This window comes from Drosophila serrata, unplaced genomic scaffold, assembly GCF_035046125.1.
Source record: "Drosophila serrata isolate PLE 108 unplaced genomic scaffold, ASM3504612v1 contig_272, whole genome shotgun sequence".
NCBI lineage: Eukaryota > Metazoa > Arthropoda > Insecta > Diptera > Drosophilidae > Drosophila > Drosophila serrata.
The window spans coordinates 1071954-1084550 of NW_028257170.1; the positions used below are offsets into that span (position 1 = coordinate 1071954).

A 12597-nucleotide genomic window follows, 5' to 3' on the forward strand; every position below is an offset into this window, starting at 1 on the left:
GAAACTAATTTCGGGGAGCCGAAATTTATATAACCTTGCAAATAAGTTTAAACTATTCGCATTATATATCCATATTTTTATATGGCAATTTTTTCTACAAATTAAAGTTTAGAAAACTCATAACTAAGGTAAAATATCATTAATTTGAATTCTGAAACCTGTCTTATGTTGGTTTTTATTAGGTTAATAAATCTGCATACTTAATTTAATATTTTAAACATTTTAAAATTTTTGACAATTTTAATGATGTTACCCCTTATAATTTTGAAAAAAAATTTAAAAATTTATTTTTTGACGGGACATGGCTAGATCGACTTGGGTATCGATACTGCTCAAGAATATACATATATGATTTATATGGTCGGAATGACTCCTTCACAACCTTTGCGTAAAAATATAATGCCCTGTCAGGGTTTAAATCTATATATTTTTTCCACCAACCGATCTCAAACCCGCTCACATCAAAATAGGTTATATTTAAATTGTATTCTTATAAAACGAACAGTCTTAACTTATATTATTAGATTGAAAGTAATTTTTACAATTGGGAACGGCTAAATAAATAATTTGAAACTAGTAAAAAACCGAATATTTTCCTCGAACAGAATGGCAACGCCATATGAGTAACACTTCAACGGAAAAGCAGACGGGCACACTATAGCCGCACATGTTGCTGGTAAACAAATCACAAAACTTAAACTGATTAAAAATGACCAGGAAAAAGGCTCCTAAGCAGAAAACTGAAGTCGTGTTTGACAACAAGAAGCGCATGTAAGTGAATCAGTCCGGATCCAGAAATGGTTCACTAACTTCTGCATCCTCAACGCCCCCCAGAGAGTTCCTCACTGGCTTCCGGAAGCGAAAAAACGAGCGACGCTCGCGGGCCAAGGCGGATTTGGAGAAAAACCTCAAGGAGGAGCGAAAACGAATCCGACAAGAGGTGAAAGATGGCTTCAAACATCTCAAGAAGTCGTACGAGCCACTCCGGGAGCTCACAGAAGACGACAAGAAGGAGGAGGGTCAGCAGGAGACATACGAGGACGAGGAGGTTCAGGTCAAGATCGTAGAGTTAACCACGAATGACCTGGCGGCGCAGCGCAACATGCTGGGCGCCAACACAGTCGAGGACAGCGAGGCAGAGGAAGAGGAGCAGGCGGAGAGTGAGGACGAGGACACAGCTCGTCCCGACCGGATACCCGGCATGGATTTTGACCCCAGTGCCCGCAAGCGCAAGAAACAGTCGGAGGAAGACGACGAGGAGCCAAAGGCCAAGAAGACTAATCCCACCTCCGAGGCAGACATCAAGAGCAAAAAGGACTTGGATCGCATTATGAAGACGAAGACGCTGAAGAAGATGCACAAGAGCAAGGTGTTCAAGCTGAAGGAGCGCCTGGACAAGAAGGTCAACCAGAAGAAGGCAAAACGGGACCGCAATAACACTATCAAAAGTGTGCCAAAGCACCAGCGCAAGCGGCTCAAGTTTGGCAAGGAGCAGCAAAAGTATCGCAAGGGCCGGATGGTCAACAAGAAGGAACTTCGGCGCAAACGGGGCGGGGGCGACTAAGTTATCACCAGTAGTTATCGTAGTAGTTTGTTTAACGGTTTATTTACTATTACTCTAGTGTGGATCAAATAAACTGTTTAATTCCTGGCTTGTACAATAATTTTGCTAAATACGCCGCAGCGCCGGTCGTTTTCATCTCTCATTCGCTCTTTATATCCACAGTACATATATATCATATACATCCAGCATGCTTTATTTTTGCGGGTTATTAACATATGGGCTATCGCTGTTTCTCGCCGCTGCTCCGTAAAATTCTATAAATAAAAGGGGGTCGGCCGTTGCGCCGCTAAAACTACAATCAATTTTTCATTGGGTCCTCTAGGTCTAGGTTTGAATTCTATGTACAAAGGTTTTCCGGGTTTTGTTTTAGTTGAGAGTCTTACAAATATAATGGGTTGCTTTATTTTCATGTTGCGCAGATTTTTAGCGGGGAAACATTTTTTTAAAATGATACATTAGAGGGTAGGGTTGAGGGTGAGGTAAGGGAACCCCTCCGTGCGTGGCCTCTTTGCCAACGAAAACATAATTCTCTCTAACGCAAACATGATCTCGCGCTATTCCTTCTTACAACATTATCATAGGCTTAAGGTCTAAGCGGGTCGTTCTGGTGAAGAAATGGGGTTTATGTGGTAGTGTGGGTGTGGGGGCAACAGTTACGCTCTAGCTTATAGCTTACTTGTTCTAAGTCTATTCCTACTCCTAATATGTTCATAAGCAGTTAAAAAACGGTTACAAAACTCTTGCGAAATTGAAATCCAATAACAAATGCACACGCCGCAGTCGCTAGTCCAAGTCGATTATCCCCATCCAGTTAGGATTGCTGCTGCTGCTGTTGTTGTGCCGTCGGCTGGCGCCGGGTGTAGCCTCCGCCGGCGGCCAGGTGACGCTGCAGGGCTCGCTGCTGGAACTTGGCGCTGCCCTGTCCCCCAAAGCGATTGTACTTGAACTTGTTGCGCTGCTGGAAGTTTTGGCGAAAGTTTTGGTTGTAAAATCTGGGGAAGCCACCGCCACCACCGCCTCCGCCGTTCTTGTGCCAGCGCTTCTGGCCCTCGTACTCCTGGAATGGATTGTAGCCGGGCGTACTGTTGCTGCTATTGCTTCCGCTTCCCTTAGCTGATCCTCCAGTTTTCACCTTTCGCTGCCGTCCGCGGTCCATTTCGTTTTCTTCGTCGTCGTCCTGGTCCCGCTGACGCTGCTCTCGCGCATCCACAAGTAGCTGCAGAAAATATAATATTCATAAGTTAGGCTCGAGAGTTCGGACCCAGCACATAGGGTAATGAAGCTTATGCAGAAGAGGTGGTAGCACAGCGCAAAACTGGCAAAAAAAAACACACTGAGGGATGCATATTATTTGGGACGAAATGGGTGAGTGGCTTACGGTTTACGGTTCACGGTGACAGGTTATCTGGCTGGCAAAACGGTAACACAGCTCGGCTGAATTTATGGCGCATCAATCAAGCGGTGGAAAATCGAAAGAACGGCCGGCCAGCAGTCAAATCATAGGCTTCATTGCACACTCGGCGGTTGCGGATGCGGATTCACCAGGCGAATTAACTAATGGGTAGTCTCCCTCTCGCAATGACTTTTGCAACTCCTTTTCTTTACACTCTTAACGCTTGGCGAACGGGCCACATTGAGGCGGCGTCCATGGGACGGGAATCCTCAACGGACCTAATCACAGACTATTCGTAATCATATCGTATTTTGTGTGCCTTGTGGCGATGCAGAGGTGAACATGCCTTCACTACTGCAACAGTCTTGTACCACCGTCCGTGAGACGACCCGCATCGGGTGTGTCAACTACTGCTGATACTGCATCTGCAATTGTGGCCGAGTCTCCACCACCGGCGATGTTGACTGCCGCCGAGCTCTTCTCCGCGACGATATCACTGCCATCCACACTGCCGTGACCAGCTATCCGTTTCGCACAAACCAACTTAAAAGGCTGAATGAATGGGGATAATGTGAAAATAAATGCAAATTACAAACAAGTTTCGTTTTAGTAAATCAACTCCTCATCGCATTTCATGCAGTTAACTAAGCTAAAGACAGAAAGATCGAGAGATCAGCGAATTTGAAGGGAAATTAAAGCAGTTTATTTAGCCAAGAGAGAACCAGATAAAGAACCAATTGTTAGTGCCAAGTCAATACAGTTGCGATCCGAGAACAATAAAGCAAGTTAAAGGAAATATTTGATTTTTGAATTTAAAATAAGTTACGGCTTTTTAAAACTCAGATCACAACTGTAGGCTTTCTTTTAGGACGAAATCCACTCCAGGAAAGACTTTACAACGTTATTATATTAGTGCAAATATTAAGGGTTTACTTTATAGATAAAAAACGTCTTTAAAAAGTAATTAAGCTTCTGAACTTACCTCCTTCTCAAGCTCCGCGGGCTTGCCGTTCCAGCTGAGCACCGAGGAGCCGTATCCCCGATGCGATTGCTTCAGCAGCTCGTTAATTGTGCTACCATTTGCTGTGCTCTCGCTTTGGTAGCCATTCCCTATCCGCACCGTCGGCTGCTGCGTCTTAACCGCGCTGCCGTTGAGCAGCTTCTGACGCTTAGCGCCGGGAGTTGTTGGCGAATCTGCGGAGGGTTTGCTGTTGGCGAACGGATTCCGATGGCTCTTGGTCGGAGACTGGATTTGGGCTGCCGGCGCCGTCGACTTTTCCTCCTCCTCATCGTCATCTTCGTCCTCATCATCATCATCGTTGCGGGTTATCTTCCAGATACCCGTCTTCGACTTGATAACCGCTGGCGAAGGCGGTGTCTTAGGCGATGGTGGTGCTCTGTTTTGTGAATGCAATTTCTTTCCTGGATGCCAGCCGTTGGTGAGCTGGCTGCTCGGCACCGCTACTGCCGCCTCATCATCTTCCCCATCGTCGTCGTCTTCGCTGTCGGCGGACCTGTGCTTGCTCAAGCTCTTGAAGATCTCGTCTATGGCGTCAGTCTTTTGTTTGCTGCTGTTAACGTGAACCGATGACGCCGCTGCCGCCGAGCAACCGTTGGTGAGCCCTGTGCCTGTGCCGTTGGTCTTGCTGTGACCATTGACCGGCGGCCCCGATTCAGGCTCCGAATCACTCGAGTCGCAGCCACTTCGTCGCTTGCGAGAATTGGGCAGTGGGGCCTCCTCCTCCTCCGAAGCAGATTCGTAGGGCACTAGGCTCTTAAGGGGCGTTTTGACAAGGCTGCTTTTCACTTGCACCTTCAACGGCGTCTTTGGCTTCTCCAGGCTGTCCTCTGTCATCTTGGGCATGCTCGGCAGCTGGGCTGTTAAAGGACTGGCCTTGCTCTCATCCTCGCTGTCATCGTCGTCAGAGGATATTGGCAGGTAGTGTTGCTGATTCAATGATTTGTGGTTGCTATGGTTGCTGCTGCTGGTGGTGGTGGAGGAGGAACTTTTGTTACCATTTGCAGTGGGAGCTGGAGCCACTTCGCCTTTAGTGTGTGCGCCAGCCAGTGGAGACTTTGCAGGGTCTTGAAACTTGCCATTTCCCAGCTGGAGACCGTTCTGCTGATGGTGCTGCTTGAACTGAATTCCCGTTTTCTGTGCATGTCCATTGCTATATCCGTTAATCCCGCCAGGCGGTAGCTGGGGGCCAATAAAGCGTGTGGGCGAGGGCGATGGCGAGGAAGATACTGTAGCTGGCACTGGCAGCGGGCTGTGGCCATTGGCTAGGCGGAGACCATTTCCCCGACCGGCCACTGCTGGGCTGGAGACCTGCGATAGGTCCAGTTCGTAGAACATGATGTAGGCATTTGTGTTACACACGCTCTGCATGGCGATAGGCCGCACATAGCTGTCGTCGAAGTTGTAGTAGCTGCCTGCCTCCGTAGAGCCGATGGCCGTGTAGTGGCCGCAGTGCTGGGACACCCCCAGATGGGTGACCATCGAGACGAGGCGGTATGTAAGCGGTTGGGCTTGCGCCGCCGCCGAACGGGCAGCGAATTTGCTCAGATCGATACGTGGCTTAAAGGTGATTTGCTTGGTGAGCTTGTTACCCATCATAGAGAAGCGCTTTAGCTGGATGCACAGCGTGATGGGTGCCCTTTCCAAGGTGAATTGCTTGGTGGCCGATACCTAAAAGGAACGTGTTTATGTGAATATAGGAAAACACGCGTTCTGGAAGCTTGACTCACCTTCTTCTTGCATCCCTCGCATTTGTAACCCATGTCCTCGAGCCGCTCCCGCGAAAAGTGGCCCTCAAAGGCCTCCTCTAGCGTGTCTGCCTTGCGAATATCGAGCAGCAGATCCTGGAAGTGCTGGAACGTTATAGACACGTGATTGCAGCTAAGGCAGCGCACCTCGCTGCGAAGGTATCCGCCAAAAATCTGCCCCAGCGGCGTAGTCTCCTTCACCAGCTGGTCCAGCTCTTTGTAATTGCGGAATCGCATCAGGTAGGCCCGTTCCATGGCCTCGACCAGGAAGCGAAGGAACTCATGCGCATCCTCCTGCCGACCGACGACCATGTGCTTGCAGATCTGCTTCAGCTTCGAGTAGATGTGGTAGGGCCGCACAGCTGACTGGTTGCCCTGGGTTGCCTGCAGCGTCTTGGCCATTGCGCAGATAACACAACTGCCGCCGGACTCGGCCACCGTGCAGTTATCCAAATGGGACTGCTCCGATACCAGCCAATTGGCCAGCGCCGGGATGTGCAGGAGCGCCTGCAGCGTCGAGTTGAGGTAGCAGGTGTTACCCACATTGATCATGCCAGAACCGACCTGCCACTTGCGCTCCGATTGCTTCCATCCGATGCGAATGTTTTCGCGTGGATATAGAACACGCTTCGGTTTAGGCAGCTCGTTGGGATTTGGATTTGTGGTCGCAGACGCGTTCGGATGGGCATGTGGTCCATGGTTGTGGCTATGAATGGGATGCTCCTTGCGACTCCCGCCGTTGCTGCTGTCTGTGAATGGAGAGAAATGATGGAAGGCCAGGATGAGCACGTGCCGCAATAGGTGTATGCAGGGTGCGAGGAGCAGTTTGTAGAGCAGCCACAGGGCAAACCCGTCCACAATCATCACAGTCATAATGCATTGAGTGTGGAGACCGTTCTCCGTTCTTAGTTTTTCTTGCTCGCCTCCTCCTCGCTGAATGTGTTGTGCTTGGGCTACTAAAATAAAACCAGCTAGCGCGCTGCTCGCTGTGGAAACTGCTGACACACACTCGCACACATACAGAGCCAGGGCCTCACCTGTGTGTGTCTGATAACAGCGAATGAGGGTGCGAACGAGATGGCGAGTGGCAAGAAGAGAAGTAGCAAAACAAGGGAGACAATGCGCCGACGCGATCTATCTGGCCGTCTCGCTCACACCTATAGCACATGAGGCTGCAGAGTGTTGCCAACTGAATTTTTGGCGCGACCTAACAGTGGTTGTTGTAGGCGCTTCAATTTCCAGCTCCCTTTTGTAATTGTTTTCGAGGCATTGACCAGACCAGACCGACCACATCTTGTTACAGCGCCCGTCGCCTTGTCTTGGCTTTGTCCCGTGTGTGTCCACTTCCTGCTCCGCCGTTCGCAACTGTGGGTGTGAATCACGCCTGCAATCGCCTTGCCTTTTGTTTTCCCTCCTCACGCCCCCATTCACACGCAACGCAAGAAGATTGCGACGCATTTACCGAATTAAAAAAAAAATAAAAATAAAATAAAAAGGGAAGAACAAAAGCTAATAAAATACCGCTGGCGCAATACCCTGTGGCCATGTGTGCGGCGAAAAGAGACGGAACTATGGGGGGGCCTCGTGCTTTTGTCTTTTACCGCCGAAGCAGCGGCAGCACGTTTTTTTTCCGCCACCGTGTTCTGGGTTTCCAAACTTCTGTGAATCAGAACTTGAAAGTTGTTGTTGCGACCTCTCTTCTCTCTAGCTTACTCTTTACGAGTTGTACTTGTTTTGCTTTTTCGTGTTCCTTTGCATTCTGTTTACACGTACACCACCCAAGCGCAATCACTCGCACTCACACACGCACAAAAAGTACAGGTATGCTGCGTACGCCGACTGCGCTGCTGCTGTCGGCATACTGCAGGCGGACAAGAAAAAAAAATTAAATGTTTGGCGGAAAAACAACACACGTGATTTCTGGAGATTTTGACAAAAAAAATATTAAGAATATAAACATGGATCAGCATAAGGCGAAAGGAAAATTTCGCGAATACAGCATTGCTACACAAAGACGAAACACACAGCAAGACGTAGACGAAGAAAAGCAACTTTTGCTACAACAACTTCTCTGCAGTTCCTACTACTTCTCCTTTTTTCTCTTTGCCTCCTCCTCTTCTTCTTGAATACTCACCATGTCCATTAGCGCCCACAACTTTGCCAGCGTTGGTTTTGTTGGGGCTGCCGAAGCCGTTGCAGTTGTTGGTGGCGCCGGGATTGCTTGGCTTGATGACAATGTACTTGGATTTGAGGTTCTCCAGCACCGATTCGTGGTAGTTTGGCACCTCCTCATACTCGATTTTGGCCATCAAAATGCGCTTTGCGTTAGCCACAATGTGGCTCTGAAGATTGCCAGAATCGTCGCCGGTTTTGGCCTCGTCAGCAGCAGCCGCCGCCCTGGCCGCTCCGCCACCGCTCCCGACGCCGACGGAAACGCCGAGTGATTCTCGCAGAGCGGCATTAACGACGTTTGCCGTTTCGCATACGGCCACCGACACGGGCATGGCGATGCTCCTGCTGCCGCTGGTGGTGGTGGGGATTTGTGGTGGAATCTTGGTAGGTGGGGGTGTTGGCGCCGCAGATTAAGGATGTGGAGGTTGGCCGTGGCTTGCTGTAGTTCCAGCTAGCTGCTGGGCATCGGCGAACCGCTCCTTCTGCTCCGCCCGCGACACGTCCTTCACACACCGTTCGTTGCCCGCGTTCACTCTCCTGGCTCTTTTTCACTCTGCTTTGCACACCGACTGTGTTCGCGGACCGACACACGCACGCACACTAACGCACACGGAAACACTCTTTTTCTAGCTCTGTCGACGGCTCCGCAATGATATTTGTTGGCAATCTGAACATAACTATTGGTGCCTTAACGAATTAAATCAATCCGAATTATTTTCGGTTGCGGAGAGAACACATTTTGTTACGAAAAACTGGCTTTCAAAAATAATGACCCTCGTGTTTCTTCCGACTGCGGATTCTCTTTCCTCCCATATTCGTCGTTTGGGGATGCCAACTGGCGGCAAATGCGCAGTGACGCGCTAGGCAAAGTGTCGTACTAACGCGTTTCACTGCAGCCCTACGATGTAGAGTTGCCAGGTTAATCCCACCCGTAGCACCTAGATTTCGGAGCTAAAACGATCTAAATACATACTATTTTTGGCTTCGCCGCAACTGGTCACACTAACGCGCTAATAGCTAGTGGCTCGAATACATGGCGTTGCCAGACATCCGGGTCTTGGGAATTACGGCAACACCGCATGCTAAACCAATTGTTGAATTAGAATTTAATTGGAAAGTAGCTGATAAACATGGCCTCCACGGGACTCCTGGTCGTGTCCAATATCAAGCACCTGGGCAAGTCCCTGCGTGCCATTGAGAAGTACGTGAATTCGCTATACATTCACCTGAATGTGACGGCGGGGTCAACGTCCACTTCGTCCACAGCTCCGCCGCCTCCGGTTTGGGGTCGCCTTATTTCCCAGCTGTACGCAAACAGCAGTAGTTACGTGGGCAACCAGTTGGACCTGCGAGTGCTCGTTTCCCCTCTTCGTCCAGGCGTCTGTGGAGCCCCCAAGCTTCGTCAGCCCGTGGACTTATTGTTTTCGGATGCTCACCACCCGGAGCTATGCGAACGCCTGCGGGCAGAACTTAACATTTCCAAACCCACTATCTTTCTGGAGGACACGCCCAGCTCCGACTTGAGCGGCCATGAGGACACCACGCAGGCTCCCAAGGTGTATCCGTCGGTTGTCCTGGGCGGCACCTTTGACCGCATCCATTTGGGGCACAAGATATTCCTCACGCAGGCGGTTTTGCGCGCCTGCAAGCGGCTCGTGGTGGGCGTGACAACCTCAGCCATGACGAAGGGTAAGCACTGGATGAGTCGGCAAAAGATTCTTATCTTAATGGCCTTTGCTATCGCTGCTGTCTGCAGGCAAGACGCTGCCGGACTTGATTTTGCCCGTGGATGAGCGTATTTCCCGGCTCCGGGAGTTCCTCACGGACATCGACAGCACGCTGCAGTACGAGATTGTGCCCATCGACGATCCCTTCGGACCCACCCAGGTGGATCCTGACCTGGATTTGATTGTAGTTAGTGCGGAAACCCTGCGAGGTGGGCAAAAGGTCAACGAAATACGAAAGGCGAAAAATCTGGGACAGCTGGAGATCTTCGTGATTGACATTGTCGAGAGCAATGTGCACGACGGCATCCACGAGACGAAGGTCAGCTCAAGTAACACCCGCATTGACCTACTTGGCAGCCGCTGGCGTAGGCCCGAGCCACGGCCTTACCTTCCAGCGCATCCTCACATCATCGGTCTAACAGGGGGCATTGCCTCGGGCAAAAGCAAGATGGCAGAGAGGCTGGGCTCCATGGGCGCCAAGGTCATCGACTGCGACAAGGTAGCCCACGATGTCTACGAGCCAGGACAGCTTTGCTACAAACGGATCGTTGAACATTTCGGAGTGGCCATTTTGTCGCCTGACGGCCGCATTGATCGCACCAAGCTGGGGCCCCTGGTCTTTGCCGATCCCAAGGAACTGCAGGCACTCAACGACATTGTCTGGCCGGAACTTATCGCTGAGGTCAACCGAAGACTAGACGTCCTGCGTTCCCAGGCTGATGTGCCACGCGTGGTGGTCCTGGAGGCCGCGGTGCTGCTGCGCGCTGGCTGGGAGACCAACTGTCACGAGGTGTGGTCCATGATTGTACCGCCGGAGGAAGCCGTTCGACGGATTGTCGAGCGCAACAGTTTCAGCGAGGAGGAAGCCAGGAAGCGGCTGGCCAGCCAGGTGCCCAACCAGGAGATCGTGGCCAAGTCTCACGTGATATTCAGCTCGCAGTGGGATCATGACTTTACTCAGAAGCAGGCGGAGAGAGCGTGGAAGATGCTCTCCGCGGAACTGGAGGCGACGCAGAATAGTCGTCTTTAGAGCGGATCGATATTTCAATTGTTAATCCTTTTTATGTATTTTGTTGTACATTGCTTAGTTTTAAGTCGAAAGTTGAAGAGAAGATTGCCGGGACATAATTGGGAAAACGATGAAATTTGCATGGGAAATAGCCTGGGTATCCTCTGCCCTAGTGGCTCTCGCCCTTCTTGCCGGCCACCCGCTTGAAGTCGTTCATCTTGGTGGTCATGATCGGGGAGCCGATGAAGCCGATGTAGTCAATCTGTGTCACATCGCCGCCGGATTGATTGTTCTTCACAAAGATCTGGATGTTTTGCACGTTCTGGAACTTGACGTAGCGCAGATTTACGGGCACTCCGTTCTCTAGTTCCTTCTCAGCCAGGCTGCAAGCGGAAATATAAATAGCAATTAATACTGGGTTCACACAGGGGTTCGTTGGGTTAAAAAGAAACTCACCTGAGATCCTGCACACTGGTCATGGACTCGGCCATGTCAAAGTCTATGGTGCGCGGCTGGTTAATAAATAGTTTGACATCCTTGGGACCCAATTGCGATGGAGCTTTAAATTTCAGCGAGTGTATCTTAACAGCCTGGTTGAAGGTGATGGACATAATTAGTTGCTCATCACAGTCGGACTGCAGATAGCCGCCGGCGGAGGCCAGGGCGTGCTTCAGGCCGTGGTCGTCGGATTCGTTGAGGCACTCGCACTCCTGCTTCGAAATGAATGTGTTTAGCTCCATCTGACAAGGGTTAAAGAATAAAGTTAGTTTGGAAGAGATTCGGGCTGCTTAACCTACCAGTCCCTGGCCGTAGTCTTCGCCCGCTTCTTCGCCAGAGCTTGTGCCGATGTGCTCCTGGATCTTTGCCTCCAAGCCGTTGATATCCGCTCCCTGGATGCGGTCGATCTTGGCCCTGTTTCTGTAGAAGATAAAAGTGGGCATAGCTGACACGCCCTGACCTGCTGCCGTGTCCTGGCACTTGTCCACGTCCACCTTCAGGAAGATCGCCTTGGGGTACTTGTTCGGGAACATCTCGAAAATGGGAGCAATCCGCTGGCAAGGACCGCACCATGTCGCTGTGAAGTCCACGACGACTAGGCGCACGCCCGCCTGCGTTAGCTCCGCTTGGAAGTGGGATTCATCGTTGATCACGCGTACGGACATTATGCTATATTTTTTGTTTTAAATGCGAATTTGCGAGGCGACAACAAAAAGATGACTGGCAGATGTTGAAAAAAACATCATTAATGTGACCGAGCAGAACGTTAAATTATACCAGTGCACAGTGGAAAAATACTAAAGTACTAAAATATTATTATTAAAATATTTTTGTATAATTACCTTTATTTATTATCAAACCGCTTTTTATTTTAATTTGTTGTCCTTATTTTAAACTTTAAATGTTTTGATAATATCATTTGCACTTCGAAGTAATAATAAATGCGCGGCGCCTTCACTAGGGTTGCCAACCATTCAAGATTTTGGAACTTATTTTTATTTCTTTCAAGATATATACATATAACTTAATTTTATTCAATTAACTTAATTTAATTTTAATTGTTTACTACAATTGTTTTCATCTATACATAGTATATTTTCCTTTTACAATTACAGTTTTTCATTCACAGATTTGAATTTTCTCCTTGAATTAAAATCAGTTCCAGGTAAAGTTGTTTCTTTCTTTTATTATATATTAATTATTTTACAAAAGTATTTATAATGGCTGCAGGGCTTTCCATTTTTTATATATATTTTTTTTATTTAATAAAATGTTTTAAAAAAAATCAAAGTTAAAAAAACGCATAGCTCAGACAAAAAAGTATTAATTTTATTTCGGAAAGCATTCTTAAGTTCGTTTTTATTACTTTAATAAATCTGTATACCAAATTCAAAATTTAAAGAAATTAAAATTTGCAAGTTTTTGAAAATTTTAACAATGTAAAATTTATAAAAATTTTAAAAAAAGT

General features: G+C 48.8%; 4 protein-coding genes across 7 annotated transcripts; 2 read left to right on the forward strand and 2 right to left on the reverse strand.

Moving 5' to 3' along the window:
• Positions 1-599: 599 nt before the first annotated feature.
• On the forward strand, positions 600-1664 carry vito (nucleolar protein viriato). Its single transcript, XM_020942622.2, has 2 exons — positions 600-771; positions 835-1664. The coding sequence occupies exons 1-2, from the start codon at positions 710-712 to the stop codon at positions 1562-1564; spliced, it is 792 nt and encodes a 263-aa protein (XP_020798281.2). The 5' UTR covers positions 600-709; the 3' UTR covers positions 1565-1664.
• On the reverse strand, positions 1579-8911 carry scny (ubiquitin specific peptidase 36). 4 transcript variants are annotated; one of them, XR_015271941.1, is made up of 6 exons: positions 7858-8911; positions 5706-6472; positions 3940-5646; positions 3304-3509; positions 2943-3235; positions 1924-2780 (listed from the first exon to the last, which is right to left on the reverse strand). XR_015271941.1 is itself a non-coding variant. In XM_020942377.2 (4 exons), exons 1-4 carry the CDS (start codon positions 8225-8227, stop codon positions 2376-2378), a joined length of 3249 nt encoding a protein of 1082 aa, XP_020798036.2. In that variant the 5' UTR covers positions 8228-8911; the 3' UTR covers positions 1579-2375. The 4 variants fall into 4 exon arrangements, 2 of the variants coding, with proteins under 2 accessions (XP_020798036.2, XP_086689999.1); XR_002319253.2 differs by having other exon boundaries at positions 1579-2780; positions 2943-3509; XM_020942377.2 differs by lacking the exons at positions 2943-3235; positions 3304-3509 and having other exon boundaries at positions 1579-2780.
• Positions 8803-10759, forward strand: Ppat-Dpck (Bifunctional Phosphopantetheine adenylyltransferase - Dephospho-CoA kinase). The gene is made up of 2 exons (XM_020942505.2): positions 8803-9584; positions 9652-10759. Exons 1-2 carry the CDS (start codon positions 9026-9028, stop codon positions 10650-10652), a joined length of 1560 nt encoding a protein of 519 aa, XP_020798164.2. The 5' UTR covers positions 8803-9025; the 3' UTR covers positions 10653-10759.
• Positions 10665-11856, reverse strand: Txl (Thioredoxin-like). Its single transcript, XM_020942506.2, has 3 exons — positions 11429-11856; positions 11088-11371; positions 10665-11014 (listed from the first exon to the last, which is right to left on the reverse strand). The coding sequence occupies exons 1-3, from the start codon at positions 11792-11794 to the stop codon at positions 10801-10803; spliced, it is 864 nt and encodes a 287-aa protein (XP_020798165.1). The 5' UTR covers positions 11795-11856; the 3' UTR covers positions 10665-10800.
• Positions 11857-12597: the final 741 nt, after the last annotated feature.